This window comes from Mesoplodon densirostris, chromosome X (assembly GCF_025265405.1).
Source record: "Mesoplodon densirostris isolate mMesDen1 chromosome X, mMesDen1 primary haplotype, whole genome shotgun sequence".
Lineage (NCBI taxonomy): Eukaryota > Metazoa > Chordata > Mammalia > Artiodactyla > Ziphiidae > Mesoplodon > Mesoplodon densirostris.
In genome coordinates this window covers 79191086-79211127 of record NC_082681.1, presented here as the reverse complement: position 1 = coordinate 79211127, position 20042 = coordinate 79191086, and the positions used below count along the sequence as shown (strand labels likewise).

The 20042-nt window shown below is 39.9% G+C and overlaps 1 protein-coding gene across 2 annotated transcripts in view; it reads left to right on the top strand.

The window, feature by feature from the left end:
- Positions 1 to 20042, top strand: part of KIF4A (kinesin family member 4A) — a 129113-nt gene that overhangs the window by 76322 nt on the left and 32749 nt on the right. For both annotated transcript variants that reach the window (XM_060086773.1, XM_060086774.1), the window contains exons 14-20: positions 3354 to 3410; positions 4651 to 4836; positions 11292 to 11395; positions 12345 to 12489; positions 13217 to 13327; positions 17009 to 17092; positions 18305 to 18418. In XM_060086773.1, the coding sequence (XP_059942756.1) occupies positions 3354 to 3410; positions 4651 to 4836; positions 11292 to 11395; positions 12345 to 12489; positions 13217 to 13327; positions 17009 to 17092; positions 18305 to 18418 (801 nt within the window). The remainder of the gene's footprint in view (positions 1 to 3353; positions 3411 to 4650; positions 4837 to 11291; positions 11396 to 12344; positions 12490 to 13216; positions 13328 to 17008; positions 17093 to 18304; positions 18419 to 20042) is intronic.

Sequence of the window (20042 nt, the reverse complement as noted above, 5' to 3'; positions counted from 1 at the left end):
TTGTTCTTCCAAGCCTTGTTGTTTGTCAGTTTGCCAAGGTTCACAGGTGGGAGAGGTGGCAAAAACCCTCTCTCATATCTGTTTTAATCCTCTTACATTAGCAATATGAGCAAAGTGTGGTGGGAGCCCAAAGGAAGGAGTGATTAACTGCCTAGAAAATTCAGGAAGAAAAAACTGGGTCCTAAAAAATGAATAGGAGTTTGCCACACAGACAGAGGGGAAAGGACGATCTATATAGAGGAAAAGGTATATGCAAAAGCAAAGAGGTATGAATGTTTAGAACATGGTAAGAACTTCATTGTGGCTGAAGTATAGAATATGTGCTAGAGAATGGCTATCACAAGGTTAAATTTCACCATCTGTAATCGAGGTGAAGCATCTTATATATGAAAACTTTGTGTGAACTGCCTCAGAATTCAGATAATCTAGACTGCAGAGCCCTACTGGAGCCAAAGTTTATAAGATCAGAAAAGAGTAATCCAGGGCACCATTGTTCGTGGCCACCACACCGATCTTAAAGGATTCCACACCACCTCTTTGAGTCACGTGGGAAAGATGAAGAAGGAAACTAATGGAACCAAGTTAACAATATAAGAGAAGGCATATCTTCAGTGAGGATCTGGCAGTATGACTGGTGCCTGGCATGACTGTGGAGGAAGTTGCTAGTGGTGGCTGGCTCAGAGGAACTCTAGAGAATTGCTGTGTCTGTCACTAAAATTCACTTGGCATGCGTAGCAGGAGGGTGCTAAAGATTGCCACAAGCTGATAAAGTCCCTGGCTTCCATCCACTGTCATGGTCAGGTAGAGTAAACCCTTTTACCCTGGGCTCCTGCTGGACTCTTGAATCAGAGTTCTCTGTGTCTATTGTTTGGAGACCCTCCCAGCTACATATTTTTTTTTTTTTTTGCAGTACACGGGCCTCTCATTGTTGTGGCCTCTCCCGTTGCGGGGCACAGGCTCCGGACGCGCAGGCTCAGCGGCTATGGCTCATGGGCCCAGCCGCTGCGCGGCATGTGGGATCTTCCCCGACCGGGACACGAACCCGTGTCCCCTGCATCGGCAGGCGGACTCTCAACCACTGAGCCACCAGGGAAGCCCTACATATTTTTTTTTTTTTGGAAATACACAACAGTGTATCCTGTGGCTTTTATTGAGACTCACTACAGTGAAAGCAGAATGTTTTAAATGTAAGTGCTTGTGCCCTTCATTCTGGATTAAAACTATTTTTATTATAAGTGATGGTTGAACACCCTCTTTTCAGTTATGAAGGCAACCATTGTCCCTGGACCTTTCTCCTAGGGCTTTAAGTGCTAAACTGTACTATTTCTTCCTTTAAAATATAATTCAGGCAAACCTTGTTGCAGTTACCTGTGAGGAAATTCATGCAGTCCTTTCAGTTCCCACAAAATCAAATTTTTTCTGTTTTTACCCCTTCCTCCAAGACCAGTTCCATAAAAAGCTTTTTGCATGCCCAGTAATGCTATTGCCTACAGCCTACAAGCACAAACTTCATTTTGGAGGGTATTACTGGTTAATGTAGCTCAACGTACCTGCTCCCGTAGTAGTCCTATTCCCCTGACCATCACCTTCAGCAAATCATGTCTTTTTATTACAAGAGGTTCTCAGTAGCTGTAGAATGAGGGAGAAAGAGGCTGTTAGATTGAAATAAATCCTATATTGTTATATATTTACATTTAGGATTATAAAGGCATAATCCTGCCATGTTCATGTAGAACGTGTCACCAAAGCTTAAACCTTAGCATTGTGAAATTTCACTGGGCCAAAAGGTAAACCCACAGTAACAACATGTCTTCTTCAGGGCATGTTGAATCGGATCTACTTGGATCCTGATCCTCTGGAAGGTCCTAGAAAAAGTCTCCAAAAGCCAGTGTCATAGGCCCTACTAATGTAGGATAGGCCTATAACTAGTCCTTTTACTGAGACTTACTGGGAGGGAGAAAAGGGTAACCATTAACCTATAATACATTGAAGTGCTCTGTTTTTTAAGAAGGATTTAGTATGTCCTGCCCTTGGAGAATCACCAGTAGTGTAAATCATGATGAGAAAGGATGTAGGAATACTGGGGCTTCCTTTGAATTCTCTTTGAGTCTCACGGTTAGGAATTTCTGGGCAGAATAAGGGAAATGCTTTACAAACAGCATTTACTAAGGGCCTTTTTTTTTTTTTTTTTTGCCACACTGTGTGGCATGCGGGATCTTAGTTCCCCAGCCAGAGATTGAACCCGTGCCCCCTGCACTGGGAGCATGGAGTCTTAACCACTGGACCACCAGGGAGGTCCCGTTAAGGGCCTCTTTCACTTCTTGCCTTAAAGGTACTAAGATTCAAGTTTCAACAACTATGTAATGTTTCACTGGGCTGGTGCCGAGACTCCCTGTGCTAACTCTAAATTCTTTCCTTGCTATTGAGCCAATAGCTCTTTCATCTATGACCTTAATCATGTGACATCCTGGAAATAATCCTTTCTTCCCAGGGCTTTGCAGAATCACTTAAACAGAAGTGGTAATCTTTATGTTGCAATGCCAAATAAAGCCTAAATTCCAGTGGGGAGAACAGAGCTTGCTCATATGAGAGCCTATAAATAAATTAGTCCTAATAAGTGGTTTTAGGTTTCCCTTTTAGGTGGTTGTTGTTCTAATGACCAAAAAAGGAATGTGCCCGTCTCTGGGAGGGAATCAGTGCTTACCCTTTCCCTTCAACTAACCACAACCTGGAGTAGCTGTATATGATTGGTTCCTATGTATATGAGGGACAGAGTCTGAAGTGTGTCTGACTTCATGAGCACATTTTTCTGGGGCATTCACCTGTGGCGTTTATTTCCTTGTAGAGTGGGCTCTTGCTACCTTGACTGGATATAAGATAAAAATCAAAAATAATCCTTCATCCTATTCACTTTTCTGCTGCATTGCCTTTATTTGCTATGTCTGGTCTTAGGATGGTATGTCTATGGAACTGGCTAGACCTATACATTATAGAGGTAGACTTAGTGGTAAAAAACAGAAAAAGAAAGGGTAGAGTCTATAAAGTGGATTAAACTTTGGCCTGCTGGAATGGCTGTTTCACTCTAGCCCAGTGAACTCTGGCAGAGCAGGAGAGCTGCAATAAATATGTCAGTGGCCACATGACCCTATTTTTACGAAGACTGCACAATCAACCTTTATAAAGAAGACAGACCCTTGCGAGATGGGAAGTAGAAACGTGGTTCTTGGGGTATATGTGACTACAGAATTGGTCTAACACCTTAAATGGTCTCTATATACACTTGAAAACAACTAAATAACCCATATAAAACCCACTAGCAAGCTCCTAAACTGAGACATCATTTCTCATTGCAGGATGAAACTGTTGCTTGTGTGGCTGCAGCCATTGATACTGCAGTGGAACCAGAAGCGGTAAGTAATTGGCCCCTTTGTGTAGAACCAGGAACTTTAACTGTGCCATTTCTTATGATTTATCACTCAACTGAGGAAGAGACTCCCTGATTGCTACCATCCTCAATATAGAATGCCTTGGAAATCCAGAAATCTTGAGTGTAAACCTCAGTTAACTATAAAATCCCTAACTTGGATAGTATCTCTCTCTAATAGTATAACTGCTAAGCAGAGCTGCTCAGGGATGCCACTTTCCATATTTGCAGTCTGGCTTACTGATTTCTTATTAGTTGCTAGTATTCTGCATCAACTGTCTAGCACGTTAAGACAAAGAAGGAAACAAATTAGCAAATTATGGCAAAGTCAAAAAAGCATTAGAGAAGAAATGGAAGAAAATTTTTTCTCGGCATACGTTTCTGTGGATGCAGTGGTTAAGGGCTAAAAGAACCAAGGAAAATATTTTGAGCATTCAAGTTGCAAGAATAGATAAAATGTGTTAGATATTTGCTGAAGGCTATAGAGTAGAGTCAGAATGAAAGGAATGACAGTGGTTTGCTTGAGACAGCTTTTTCTCCCTAAAACAAATATATGTTGGTATTTTTTATATTCTGAAAGAAGAAAGATAGGAGGTAAATCAGGTGCCAGAGGTCAGCTCTGTGAGAATAAATGAAGCCTCTTCTCCATTTCCACCATTACCAAAGTGCCATTTCCAGAGCCCTCTCTCCTCTAATAAGGTGAAAGTAAGAAGTGTTGGCCAGGGCTTCCCTGGTGGCCCAGTGGTTGAGAGTCCGCCTGCTGATGCAGGGGACACGGGTTTGTGCCCCGGTCCGGGAAGATCCTACATGCCGCAGAGCGGCTAGGCCCGTGAGCCATGGCCGCTGAGCCTCTGCGTCCGGAGCCTGTGCTCCGCAACGGGAGAGGCCACAACAGTGAGAGGCCCGCGTACCACACACACAAAAAAAGTGTTGGCCAGACGCATAAAGGAAAGAGCAAGAAACTTGGTTCACTCTAAAAGAATCAGTTAAAGGATATAAGAAATAAGGTTCTTGTGAGAGCAGAGAAATAGGTTAGCTCAATTTACTTCTGATGTTTAAAGCAAATGTTTGAGAAGCTACAGTTTTAAAAGAATAGAGGTACTTAAAAAAAAAAAAAGAACAGAGGTACTGATAATGGAGAAGTGGCTGTGAGACTTGATGAAACAGTGCCTAAGGAACTCCAATTGCTTGTTCCTCTCACAAATCATTATCCTGATCTTTTCCAGCAAGTGGAAATCAGTCCAGAGAGCAGCAGGTCTTCTGATGCTTTCACCACTCAGCATGCTCTACGTCAAGCTCAGATGTCTAAGGAGCTGGTTGAGTTGAATAAAGCCCTTGCACTGAAAGAGGCCCTAGCCAAGAAAATGACTCAGAATGACAGCCAACTACAGCCTATCGAGTTCCAGTACCAGGTACAATATTTACTAGGGCACGTAATGTTCATGTCTACCATCTCTCTTTAGTAGTATGGGAAGAAAACAGGCACACCGTTTTTGATGATGACAAGGCAACATAATGTGCATAGTACAACCGGAGTTGTACTGCTGGTTAAAAAAAGGATACATTCGGGCTTCCCTGGTGGCGCAGTGGTTGGGAGTCTTCCTGCCGATGCGGGGGACACGGGGTCATGCCCTGGTCTGGAAAGATCCCACATGCCGCAGAGCGGCTGGGCCCGTGAGCCATGGCCGCTGAGCCTGCGCGTCCGGAGCCTGTGCTCTGCAGCGGGGGAGGCCACAACCGTGAGAGGCCCGCGTACCGCAAAAAAAAAAAAAAAAAGGATACATTCAGTATAAAGAAACTGTAATTTTCTTTCATTTAATACCTTACTTATGCAACAAGTATTTAATAAATAGTTAGATAATGTTATAATAAATGTGGTCCCTACTTGTAGAGAAATTTTGTTCTAATAACTATGCTGGGATTCTAAGAAAGGTACATCTCTTAGTAGACGGTCTGGGTTATAGTGAGAATTATGAAGACACTTGTAGTGGATGTCACATGACTTGGCAAATGGCTAAACTGCTTTTCCTAGTGGTAGTCCTAAGTGGCCCTTGCTAATTAATAATCAGGTCTTTACTTAAAGACAAGTCTTGGGCTTTTAGGTTGTCCACAAGGTTACTCTTGCTCCAGACCTTATTTTCCCCTGTAGCCCGGTATTTCCCATCCACAAAGGGATGTTAGCAGAACTGGTAGGGGGAAGGGTGGATTGCTTTCCCATTCAGCTATATCCTATCATCCCCAAAGTCCTATATGCTGTTCTCGACAAATCCCTGTATTACTCATACATTTCTACCACCAGTTCCCCTAAGTTTTCAGAGTAAAAACAAGAAAAGTGTTTCTCCTAAATCATTTTCACCACTTTTTTTTCCATAGGGCAGAAGTTGCTCACAAAATAATAACTGAGTTGCCAATAGAGGTGTTATTTCCTTTTTGTTATCACAGTCTTAACTTTTTTGAAACTTATTTTTTATTTATGTCACACAAATGCATGTATATCATTTTTACAGGTCAAATAGTACAATGCTCAGAAAAATAAAAGCAATATCCTGCCCTACTACCTTCTCCCGTATTCCCTAGGCTTATAGTTTAAGTTCTTTAAGCTGTTTCTTCTGGCATTTACCTCCAGATTTCTAGATAAGAGTTGGTAGTATAATTATGTCACTTTAAAATTTTTGGACATTTTCAATTGACTTCCCACTATGGGAGATGGGAATATAGCTCTCTTATACATCCCCCCATGCACACTGCCTCACCTCTATCTTTCAAAATGGTTATATCACACTTTTTGATTAAATGAATATTTAGTGTTTAAATTTTATGATTACGTAAGTTTTATAACTGAGCCACATAGTGTACTATGATTCCATTTCCTTTCTTATACAGCCTTTTGCATTTCCTGAAGTTAATTTTGGGAGTTCCCTGGCAGTCCAGTGGTTGGGACTGGGGGCTTTTACTGCTGTGGGCCCGGGTCCAGTCCCTGGTCAGGGAACTAAGATCCCTCAAGCCACGTAACATGGCCAATAATAATAATAATAATCACAATAGTAATAATAATCTCATTTTTTCATTTACTTAGTCTGCTATTTACCTGTCAATAATTTATCTCCAAACTTCTTAACAGAATTATAAAGCTCCTCTCAGTAGTCAAACATACCAGGTAATTTATCAATCCATTTCTTTCTTGAAGACAACCCTCTTGGAATCTTTTGTTCTGGTTTGCTTTCTCTAGGCCTACTGCCCAGCCATCAGCCTCGGACCGTCGTCCTGGGAACCTGCTTCACTTCTCGTCTCTGTGTTGAAACCGATTCCATGTCTTCCTCATTCTTGGGCTACTCCTTTGTGTTGGTGGAGTACAACCCAAACAACTTTCTGAGAAAGTGTACATGAAAGGAAAATCTTTTAAACCATTGCATGCCTGAAAATAGCTCTTTGTTGTTGTGGTGGTGGTGGTGGTGATGGTGGTGTTTCTTACACTTGTTAGTTTGGCTGGGTTTAGAATTCTACAGTGGAATCGTTTTTCAGAATTTTGAAGGCTTTGCTCCATGGTCTTCTATTTCCAATGTTGCTGTTTAGAAGTCCATTATAATTCCTGATTCTTTTTATTTGACCTGTATTTTCCTCCCCTCTGGCAACTTTCAGGATCTTTTCTTTGTCCCCAAGTATTCTTTAATTTCACAATCATGTGCCTTGGTGTGGATCTGTTCTCACTTATTGTGCTTGGTGCTTGGTGGGTCCTTTCAATCTAGAAATTTGTATTCTTCTTTAGTGGGAAGTTTTCTTCTATTATTTCTTTAATAATGCCCATCTCTCTATTTTCTTTGTTTTTTCTTTTCTTTTTTTTAGTAAATTTATTTATTTTTATTTATTTTTTGGGCTACATTGGGTCTTCGTTGCTGCACATGGGCTTTCTCTATAGTTGCGGCGAGTGGAGGCTACTCTTCACTGTGGTGTGCGGGCTTCTCATTGTGGTGGCTTCTCTTGTTGTGGAGCACAGACTCTAGGTGCACAGGCTTCAGTAGTTGTGCACGCGGGCTCAGTAGTTGTGACTCATGGGCTCTAGAGTGCAGTCTCAGTAGTTGTGGCGCACGGGCTTAGTTGTTCCATGGCATGTGGGATCTTCCTGGACCAGGGATCGAACCCCTGTCCCCTGCATTGGCAGGCAGATTCTTAACCACTATGCCACCAGGAAGTCCCTGTTTTTTTCTTTTCTTGCACTCCTCTTAGTCAGATATTGGATCTCTTTGATTTAGTCTCTGCTTTTCTTATCTCCTCTCTCCTATTTTCTATTTCTCTGTCTTTTTATTCCATTCTCTGGGAGATTTCCTTGCACTCCTTCTGGTGAATTTTTTTATTTGCCTATTTCTAAGATTTTTTAAAATCCTCTAATTGTTCCTTTTTATAGCCTTCTCTTCTTTTTTTTCATGGATGCAGTGCTCATCTCTAAGGATAGAAATTAAATTTTGTTGAAGTTTTCTTCTTCCTGCCTTGCCTCTGTTTCATTCAAATTCCTTTCTTTAGTGTGTTTGATTTGGTCTTTCATGTAAGAAGCTTTCTTCAAATTTCCAGTGATCTTTGGTTGTCCATTCATATTTAACAGTGAGACACTAATAGCCAATAGGAAGTTCTGTATGCATAGGTTTCTCTGGGCTGGTCAGTTTCCAATAAAGAAATCTTTCATTCTCCTGCCTGGAGTTGTGTGGGGAGAGTAGCAATATGCCCTATTTCTGGTAACTCAGAGGAAATAAGGGAGTTGAAGTCTCTCCAGTTCTATACAGACTTTTATTTAATCCCCTATCAGTAGTATGTTACTTTATCCCTGCCTTTTGCTGTGTCTGCTGCCTATGAGTCCAGCCTGTCAGGTTCAGCCTCTCCAGAGAGGAAACCTCTTCTCTTTGTGGTGCTATGGTACAAATTGGCTTGTTACTTCTTGACATTTGTCCTATAGGAGTCATGGTTTAGTTTTTTCTACTCTAATTCAGTTACCACTTACCCAACTATTTTCCTCATCCAAAAAAGTTTGTTTATATCTCTTGACTGCTCTCTTCATCCATGTTGATTTATACCCTTTTGGGAGGTCATTTTAGTGGGTTTTAGGAGAGAGCAAGTTAAATACATAGCTCAATCCTCCATACTAACAGGACATAACATGCAGCCTTTTTTAGGTTGAACGTATTTTGGCCTTTCCAGGATAAACGAAGGATTAACAATAAGGCTGAGAAATTATTCCTCTCTTCTTGTACTCTTGCCTAGAAACGCAGGAACATATGTTCCCCCAGTGTATTTCTAACCCTATGAGGGGGTGCTAGTAATGATCTATAGCTATAGCTGTAGTAGGATAACTTGTCCTTTTATTCCCTTGGAATCAAATATGCTTGAGCTTCCAAACCTTAAAGTTAAAAGGAAATAAATTCTTAATGTTAACAGTACCTTTTAATCACATGTAAATGTCTCTCTTTTTCTAAGAAATAAAGGTAGTTTTTTGTTCTAAACAATATTTTTCCTGTCACTGTAAAGAATTGCTATAGAAAAATCTGAGGAGGTATAAGTTCTTGTTAGTGAAGACTACCATGAATTATAATAGCCCAGGAGTCAACGCGGGCCTCTCACTGTTGTGACCTCTCCCGTTGCGGAGCACAGGCTCCGGACGCGCAGGCTCAGCGGCCATGGCTCACGGGCCCAGCCGCTCCACGGCATGTGGGATCTTCCCGGACCGGGGCACGAACCCGTGTCCCCTGCATCGGCAGGCGGACTCTCAACCACTGCGCCACCAGGGAAGCCCAAGATAATATTTTTTTACCCATCCCATTGGTAAAAATTTTGAAGTGTAGCAATATCAAATGTTGACAGGGGTGCAGGGAAATAAGTACTCTCATACATAGCTAGCGAGAGTGTAAATTGGAATAACCACTTTGGGGGACAATTTGGCAGTATCTATTCAAATTGAAAATGTGTACCCCCATGACCCTGTAATTCCACTTGTCTCTACCCTAGAAAAACCTTGCACGTGTGCACAGAAGGCATGTACAATAATGTTTCATTATGGCAACAAAAAGAATGAGATAGATCTGTGTGCACTGATATAAATAAATCTCCAAGACAAAGTTTTAAAAAAAAAAGGCAAGTTACAGAATATTATCTACATATAATGTAACTGTTTGTCTTTAACATATTTCAGTAAGTACACACATACACATACATATATGCACACGTGTGTATATATATTATTTTAAAATCTATTTATTTACGTATATTATTATATATTCTAGGCATTTACCACAATATATTTAGTAAATACACACACACACACGGCATTTACATTTCTATGTAAATGTCTAGAATATGTACATGTCCATATACATAGTATGTAAGTGTCTAGGAAGAAAATGTCTGGAAGATCTGAACCAAGCTGATGACAATGGTTACTTCTGGAGAGAGGACTGGAATTTTGGCAGGGGTGGGGCAGTCAAGGGGACTTGCCCTTTATATGTATTATCTGGATTATTTTTTACAAGAATGTTTTCATGTGTTACTTCTATAAGTACACACACACACACACACACACACGTTATTACCAGTTTAAATATACAGGGTATATAAAGCAGTGAGATTGGTCTTCATTGATTAGATTGAAAGGACTAAAAGTATACTTCATGGAAAATAGCTCTTGCCTATTTAGATACAGCCCCACCTAACCTGCCTCTGCTTCTTTTTGTCATTTCAGTACTGGTCTAAGGCCCTCGTATAATCTTCTTGGCTACCAACCACTCATTCAGCCAGTTTCCTTTCATCTTCTTTTGGTTATGAGAACAAGAAGGAATCTGTTCATTGAGTTTTCCCAACCTTGGAAAAACTACCAAACTTCAGTTTCTAGAATTTGTTTTCTAAGTGCATGCAGAACTGCAGTTGCTATTGAATGCATACGTTTGAAAGTTCAGAATATAAGAATGTTTGTGCAGCTCTTTACAGTTTACAAAATATCTTTACTTTTTATCTTATTCAGTCTTCCCAACAACCCTGTGAGGTAGGTGGTGTTAGTTGTTTACATAGATAGGAAAACTCTCGGGGGTCCCCAAGACCACCCCCAGGTTCAATGATTCACCAGGAGGACTCACAGGACTCAGTGTAAGGTTTATTACAGTGGAAGTATACAAAACAAAATCAGCAAAGGGAAATAGCACATGGGGCAAGGTCTGAAGGAAACCAGGTGCAAGCTTCCAAGAGTCTTCTTCCGATGGAGTCACATAGTATTTACTTAATTCCTCCAGCAATGGGTTTTGACAACATGTGTGAAATGTTGTCTATCAGGGAAGCTCCCCTGAGCCTAGGAGTCCAGGATTGTTAGCAGCAGTAATTCATGTAGGCATTCTCTGCCTAGCACATAAAAAAAATCTAGACTCCCAGAAGGAAAGCATGTGTTCAGGATAAATCATACTGTTTACACAGTTTATGCATAATGAGCCACTCTTATCAGTTAGGAGATGGTGGGAATCCTACCAAAATCCAAGATCCCAGACATGAGCCGAGGTCCAACTTGCAAGCCAGGTCTGTTTTTAGGATATCAGTCTCAGGCCTGCCACACTAACTCTTGTTTGCATAGAAACTAAGGCTAAAAGAGATGAAATGGCTTTCCTTAAGTTGTTTAGGTAGGATGTGCTGGACTCAAGGTTTAAACCCAGGCCTTTGGATTCCAAGTTCGTACTTTTCCCACTATATAAATTCATTCTCCATCAAATCAAGTACAAATGCTTTTAGTGTGCAATCGAAGTGGTAAAGTTGAATGCCTAGTTCCTTAAGACATGAGATGTTGAAGTGATTTTCTTGCTTTGCCTTGTAATGCTTTCTTTCTCTCGACCTATAACATTTCTAGGATAACATAAAAAATCTAGAATTGGAAGTCATCAATCTGCAAAAGGAAAAAGAAGAATTGGTTCTTGAACTTCAGACAACAAAGAAGGATGTCAACCAAGCCAAGTAAGAAAAAAGTCAATACTATTATTTCAAGTCCCAAACCGTGTATGAAGAGCCATAGACCAAACAGAGAAGTGAAAGAGCCATTTCCTGCCCCTACAGGATTTAAACCTAATTATGCAGAGGAGACCTAAAACAAAAGAAAAGCTAAGGAACTGAGATTTTAAATAACATCTCATGATGACAGTAAAAGAATGCCATAACACAGCATATGATTAGCAGCCAAATAAATTTCTTAGGCAGTAATGGCTTTAAGAGTTCAGAGGCAGGAGATATCAGTTCAGGCTGGCATGATCAAGGAAAGCTTTATAAGAAGTTAGCATTTGGGCTGTATTTTGAAAGATTATCAGACCTACCAGACAGCAACAGTTTCTTTGTCCCTGTGCTGATGGTAAATTCGTTTGTGAATAGAATTAATATTCAGACTAGCAAATGAAAAATCAATCTAGCCATCCCTTAGCCAGTTAAGAATAAAACCAAGACAAATTACCAGAATATCCTACACTCCCTTAGACCTTTGTCTTTATTGGCTATTCTACCTTCTTTTTACTTAGTGATTCTGTTATATCTCTATAGTATCTAAAGTTCATGTTCTTAAAAGTTGAATGTTTACTTTCTATCTCAGACTTGTGTAACAATCATCGGAATTATTCCTTACGCTCAAGTGAAGTGAAATGCCTTCAAAGAACCATCCTTTTAATGCAGAGTTGTGAGAGAGTAGTGTATTGAGGTAGCTACATTGTTACTTACGCAAAAAATTTCCTTTACTCTTTAGCTCCCAGCGTTGAGATGGTTTTGGTTGTTTGGGTGGGATTCATTATTTAAAGATGGCTATGTGACTGGTCGCCTATTTTATATATATAAGGGGTGTGAGCCTGGGAGTCTAATATTATGTCTTTTGGAGTCAGACTTTGCTGCTGCTAGTCCTCATTCCTACAACATCTGTGTTTAGGTTGAGTGAACGCCGCCGGAAACGTCTCCAGGAGCTAGAGGGTCAAATAGCTGATCTGAAGAAGAAACTGAACGAGCAGTCTAAACTTCTGAAGCTGAAAGAATCCACAGAGCATACCGTCTCCAAACTGAACCAGGAAATACGGGTAATAAACTCTCATCCTTGCATTTACCCTATAGAAACTTACAAACATAGGTGTTTTATTTAGAATTATACTACAGAGGTGTTTGCAGGTGAGAAAGTAGCAGGCAGGGCCCATCATTTCAAGTGTTTGAATCTCTACAAAAGTCCCTTTTGTAGGACATTGTGTTAGCCATCTAGAATCTGAATAACAAAACTCTGACATTCAGAGTTTTAATGTTAGATTCTCTGAAACCAAAAGGCAAGGATACCTTAATGTTTAGTGGTGACATTCTGACCACTTTCCATGATCATGTGGAACAATTTTGCAAAGTGGTTGCAAAACAACAGACACACGGAGAAAATTTTCAGTCATTGAATGTTCAACTTCTGGCATGTACAAAGTGGTGGTTACAGGTCATTGTACTGAAACTATTCGAATACAGTGGTTGCTAGGTAGATTTGTCCTTGAGACTTAGTAGATACTTCCTTGAAATTTCATTTATATGCAGTGAATTTAGGGCTGGATTTAGCTTGTAGGTACATTTTTTCTATTATTCAGAGCATTCATTTGTATAGTCTATGCAAGCATAGCAAGTGGTATTGCAAACGTAATCAGAAAATCTGTTGGCAGGCTTCTCAGCTCAGCTCTGGATTTTTTTCTCTCTTCTTAATGGTTAGTCTATCCATCTGTACATCAGCCCAGAATAAGTGCAGATGACTACTATTCGTGCTGGTTTTTGTTGCTACAGGTGATGAAGAACCAGCGGGTACAGTTAATGCGTCAGATGAAAGAGGATGCTGAGAGGTTTAGACAGTGGAAGCAACAAAAAGACAAAGAAGTAATCCAGTTAAAAGAACGGGTAAGTAACTACAATTTCTCAAAGTCCTACCTAATGAACCCTTTTCTGGGCTGACTAACATTAAAGCTTCTCTTCAAACAGCTGGTATCTCTAAATATATGATACATTCATGAATTTAACAACTATTTATTAAACGTCTACTACGTGCAAGATACTATCCACTAGATACCATGGAAAATAGAAAGATGAGTAGTATATGTGTTTTGCTCTTGAAGACTGTCTTGTCTAAAGGGGAAAATGAGACATAAGCATGATTTTCTTCAATACAAGAAATAAAGAGACTTGTGCTTTACAAATAGTCTAAAATACCAATGTAATTAAGAAAGGGAAGCACACTTCCAGTTGGACTGAAAAGACCTTGAAGAATAGGGAGGATTTTGAAGAGATAAATGCAGGCATTCCAGATAAATGGAAGAGCAGGAACAAAGATACAGAGATGACAACTTTGTAGGAATATTCAAGGAATAGCGAATGATCCAGGTGGGATGAAAGACAGTAGGAGAAGATTCCATTGGAAAGACAAGTTGAATCTGGATTGTTAAAGATCTAGGAAGTTTGAACTGTATTTTGTTAGCAGTGTAAAGATTTTTAAGGTTTTTGAGAAACAAAGTGCTATCAGCAAAATACTGCTTTCCAAAGATACATCTGGGAGTCAGGTGTAGAACAAACTGAAGTATTGAGAAACTGGAGGCCAGAACACAAGTTAAGCAGATATTGCATCATCCAGAAAGATAATAAGGGCCTGAATTAGAGTAGTAACAATGTTCTTGGAAAGCACACTGGAAAGGACATTAATTTGGGGTAATTTTAAGAATTGGCCAGAATGTGATATGTTGGGTCAAGAAATGAGAGAAGTACTTCAGGAATGGTGACATGAGGAGCTTTGTGGACTCTCTTCCCAGCAAAAGGAGCACAACTGGTGAAATGTATTGTCCTAAGGGCATACAGCAAGGAAACAATTATTCAAGGAAATCTGCTAAATCTGAGTAAGAACAACAATAGTCTGTGGCATATGAGCCACGACCAACTCTCTCCCTTCATCCCCCTCAGCTCCATGTTGCTGAAGCTTTGTTTCAGGCAAGAGAAGCCAAGAGATCTGGGGATCCCTTCTTCCACCTAGCCTCCATGCAGAGGGTGGAAGCTGTATCCATGCTGCAAAAGACCAGGACTACTGGGGTCTGACTACCATAACCCATCTAATCATAGGATGTAGGTTCCATGTCAGGAGACCAGCCAAGAAAAATAGGGTATGCTGCCACTGGCCAGCAGCCTACTCATAGAACAGAGATGTCACTCAGAGAAGTGGGCTTCTGTCCCCACCCCCAGGTCCTAAGCAGTGGTGCAGAGGGTTCTGCCCAGGGGGAGGGGCAGGCCATAGGAATACAGCTCTCCCTAAGGGGACTGACTTTATTTGGGGACAGAGTCTGGGGAAGTTAAAACCTAAAGGTGCTGTCAAAAACAATGGAAATTTTGGTGGTGAGCAATTAAGAGGAGACTGGTAGCTCCATGAGAACAATAAATGAAACAGCAGTCAAAATATTCAAAGCTCTAATGACTGAAAACTTTCTAAATTTGATGAAAAACATTAATCTACACATAAGAAGCTCAATCAACTACAAGTAGGATAAATGCAAAGAGATCAACACCCAAGACACATCATGTCCAATGGTTGAAAGACAAAGACAAAAAACTTAAAAGCAACAAGATAAAATGACTCCTCACATACAAAGAAATCCCAATAAAATTAACAGCTGAATCCTCATCAGATCAGGAACAAGACAAGGGTATCCACTCTCACCACTTCTATTCAACATTGTCCTGGAGGTTCTAGCCAGAACCCTTAGGCAAGTAAAATATATGAAAGGCATCCAGATTGGAAAGGAAAAAGCAAAACTATCTCTATTAGAGATGACATGATCTTGTATGTGGAAAATCCTAGAGAATCAACTGAAAACTATTAGAACTAATACATGTGTTCAGCAGGGTTGCAGGACATAAGTTCAATGCACAAAATTTGGTTGTGTTTCTATTCACTAACAATTTGAAAATGAAATTAAGAAAGTTCCTTTTATAATAACATCAATAAGAATAAAATACTTAGGAATAAGCTTAACAGGTGTAAGACTTATACACTAAAAACTACATCATTGAATTAACTAAAGATCAAAATAGGGCTTCCCTGCTGGCGCAGTGGTTAAGAATCCGCCTGCCAATGCAAGGGACATGGGTTTGAGCCCTGGTCTGGGAAGATCCCACATGCTGCGGAGCAACTAAGCCCGTGCGCCACAACTACTGAAGCCCGCATGCGTAGAGTCTGTGCTCCACAACAAGAGAAGCCTCCACAATGAGAAGCCCACGCACCACAATGAAGAGTAGCCCCCACTCGCCGCAATTAGAGAAAGCCTACACGCAGCAATGAAGACCCAACACAGCCAAAAAATAAATTAATTAATTTTAAAAAAAGATCTAAATACATGGAACAATAATCCATGCTCATGGATGGGAAGACTTAATATTCTTAAGTTGGAATACCCCCTCAGATTGATCTACAGATTCAACACAATCCCAACCAAATTTCCTCTAGCTTATTGGTAGAAATTCACATGCTGATCCTAGAAGTCATGTGGAGATGCAGGTGACCCAGAATAGTTATAACAATCTTTAAAGAGAATAATAAATTTGGAGATATCACATTTCCTGATTGCAACACATCCATCACCTCACATAGTTACCCCTTCTTTTCAGTGTAGGGAGAACACTTAAGATCTACCCTCCTAACAAATTTCAAGTATATAGTATAGTATTATTAACTATAGTTACTATGCTATACATAGATCCCCAGAACTTATTCATTTTATAACTAAAAGTTTGTACCCTTTGACCAACCTTTCCCCATTTTCCTCACTGCCCCCATCCCCTCCCCAGTACCTGGTAACTATCATTCTACTGTCTGGTTATATGAGTTTGACTTTTTTAGATTTCACATATAAGTGAGATCATATAGTATTTGTCTTTCTCAGTCTGGTTTATTTCACTTACCACAGTGACCTCCAGGTTCATCCATGTTGTTGCAAATGGCAGGATTTCCTTGTATGTGACTGAATGATATTCCATTGTATATACAGTTGACCCTTGAACAACACGGGTTTCAACTGCGTGGGTCAACTTATACATGTATTTTTTTCAATAGTAAATACTACACTACTATACTATCCGCAGCTGGTTGAATCCATGGATGCAGAACCACAGATATGGAGGGCCAACTGTAAAGCTACACACGAATTTTCGACTGCATGGGGGTTGGCACCCCTAACCCCACGTTGTTCAGGCATCAACTGTACACACGTACCACATTTTCTTTATCCATTCATTTGTCAACAACTTAGGTCAACTTAGGTTGTCAACTTAGGTTGTTTCCATATCTTGGTTATTGTGAATAATGCTGCAATGAATATGGGAATGCAGATATCTCTTCAAGATACTGATTTCATTTCCTTTGGATATATATATACCCAGTAGTGAGATTGTCAGATCATATGGTCTTTCTATTTTTAATTTTTTAAGGAACCTCCATACTGATTTCCATAATGACTATACCATTGAAAGACTCTTCAGTTACATTATAAGGTTTTATTTTAGCTAGCTGAATAGCAATGAAAAGTCTGACTCTTTTCTTCTCAGGACCGTAAGAGGCAATATGAACTGCTCAAACTTGAAAGATGCTTCCAGAAACAGTCTAATGTGCTCAGACGTAAAACTGAGGAGGTAAGAAAATCCAATCTGCTAGGTCAAGTGTATTATCACTTTCAGGCTTGGATGATGGCAGAGTAGTATCCCTTAAATGAGCCAGTGTCCTGAGAAACCAGGGATAACAGTCTTGACCAGCAGTTCCTAAGTATTGATCCCTGTTTGTCATGAACTGTGAGCAGATAAAAACCTGATGAAAATGGCACTATTCAAATAAGGATTTTTTTCTAATTGGGCTTGCTTCTTTCCAAACAAAACAAAACAAAACAAAAAGCAGAGTAATTCTGATATATGACATTTCCAGACGCTTTCAATCTGCAGTGCTTCCTTGAAATTGTGTGCCTCCCCTAGACTTTAAAGCAGTAGCTGTTCACCAGTGTTATGTACATGGAGACTTATAAATGTCGTTCCTATAAGAATTCAAACCCATAGAATTTTTTATTTTTCTTGACTAATATGCTAGAAATTAGAATGTCTTTATTTTTATTATGTTAATATAAATTCTTTTATTGAAGTAGAATATATATACCTAAAAAGGGCACAAATATTGTGTACATCTCCACGAGTTATTCCAAAGTGAAAAAACCTGCACAACCATCAACCTAAGACAAACAAGTCACTACTAGAACCTTAGAACTTCATCCCCACCCCCCACCTGTTCTCTCTCCAAATGACGAGTCCTTCCCTCTTCCTCAGAGGTAACGACTGTCCTGACTTCTAACACTACAAATTATTTTTCCTGGTTTTGAAGGGAATTACAGAGAATGAAGTGCATCTTGTTTCTTTCATTTGGTAGTAGGATTGTAATAAACACCAATGCTGTTGCACGTAGGGGTGGTTTGCTCTGAACTTGCATTTCAGTATCTTTTGGCACAGGTACGTGAGCATTTCTGGTGAGTTATACCTAGTGGGGAAATGATGAATCGCAGGGATTGTGTATGTTCAAGTTTAGTTAATAATGACAAACCATCTTCCATGGTATTTGTACCAAAGTTTACTCACACCAGCCATGGATAAGAGTTTCAGTTGCTCCATACCCTCACTAACCTGGGGATTGTCAGTCATTTTATTTTTCATCGTAGCCACTCCAGGGTTTGAGTAAAAGCATCTCACTGGGTTCTAATTTGTATTTCTCAGGTGATTAGCTGTATGAATCATCAGATACATAATTAATGAAGAATGTTCTTTCTACCCTTCAATTCAACATTACTATGAGCCATTTTTATTTAGGCAGCAGCTGCCAACAAGCGTCTCAAGGATGCTCTCCAAAAACAACGAGAGGTCGCAGAAAAGCGGAAGGAGACTCAGAGCCGTGGAATGGAAGGCACTACAGCTCGAGTGAAGGTATGGACAACTTGAACTGCCATTTGTCTTATGTACATTGGGGATAGGAAAAAATGGGAAGTAGCTGTCTTTTCGTTTAGAAGTAAACACTACAAAATCTGGAGTTCTACCTGAAAGCGTTATTTCCTAAAGATATGATTGTCTCTGAACGGTTGTTAAAGACCATGAGTAGTGAACCCTTTCTATCCCTGCCCCTGTTCAGTTAATTTTTTAAGTTTTATTGAGGTATACTTTACCTACAATAAGTTATACATATTTAAAGTGTACAGTTTAATAAGTTTTGACACAGATATGCACCCATTAAATCATCACCACAATCAAGATAAAGTCAATGTCCATCAGGACCAAAACTTTCTTCGTACCCCTTTGTAATCCCTCCCTCCCCTCCCCAGTCTATCCCTCTATGCCCCATCTCCAGGCAGCCATTAATCTGCTTTCTGTCACTGGATTTTCTACATAGACGATCACATCATCTGCACATAGGGACAATTTTATTTATCCTTACCCATTCTGTATGCCTTAAAAAAAAAACTTTCTTGCCTTATTGTACTTGCTAGAACCTCCAATAAAATATCGAATAGAATAGGTGAAAAGAGGGCATCCTTGCTTTGTTCCCAATCTTAGAGAGAAAGCATTCAGCCTTTCACCATTAAGTACGATATTAGCTATAGGTTTTCTATATATGTTCTTTATCAGGTTGAAGAAGTTCTTGTCTATTCCTAGTTTGCTGAAAGTTTTTTTTTTTTTTTTTTTCCTTTTTTTTTTTTTTTTTTTTGCGTTATGTGGGCCTCTCACTGTTGTGGCCTCTCCCGTTGCGGAGCACAGGCTCCGGATGCGCAGGCCCAGCGGCCATGGCTCATGGGCCCAGCCGCTCCGCGGCATATGGGATCCTCCCAGACCGGGGCACGAACCTGTATCCCCTGCATCGGCAGGCGGACTCTCAACCACTGCGCCACCAGGGAGGCCCTGCTGAAAGTTTTTATGATGAATAGATGTTGGGTTTTTTCAAAAGTTTTTTCTGAATCTTCTTGAGATGACCTTATGGTTTCTGATCTTTTTGAGATAATCTTCTTGAGGTGATCTTATGATCTTATAGTTGGTTTGTTTGTTTTTCTTCAGTATGGCAAATGACATTGATTTTCTTCCAATTTATTTTATTAAGGTATAACTGATGTACAGTAAGATCTACCCTTTTTACTGTAGTTCTGCAAGTTTTAACATCATATATAGGTGTATAACCACCACCACAATAAAAATATAGAATAGTTCTATATTCCCCTATAACACTTTGTAGTCAGTTTCTCCCACATCCATATGCTGGCCCTTCACAAACACTGATCTGTATTCTGTCATTATTATTTTCACTTTGCATTGCATCAGTGTCATATAATTGGAAACATACAGTATGGCTTCTTTCACTTAGCATAAGGCATTTGATATTCATCCATGTTGTTGCCTGTATTATTCCATCGTATGGATGTTCCACAGTTTATCTATTCGCCTGTTAAAGGTTATCTTGGAGTCTTTTTTTTTTTTCCTAGTTTTTGGTGATCATGAATAAGGCCACTATAAAGACATTCACATACAGGTTTCTGTATAACAAAGGTAGTCATTTCACTTGGGT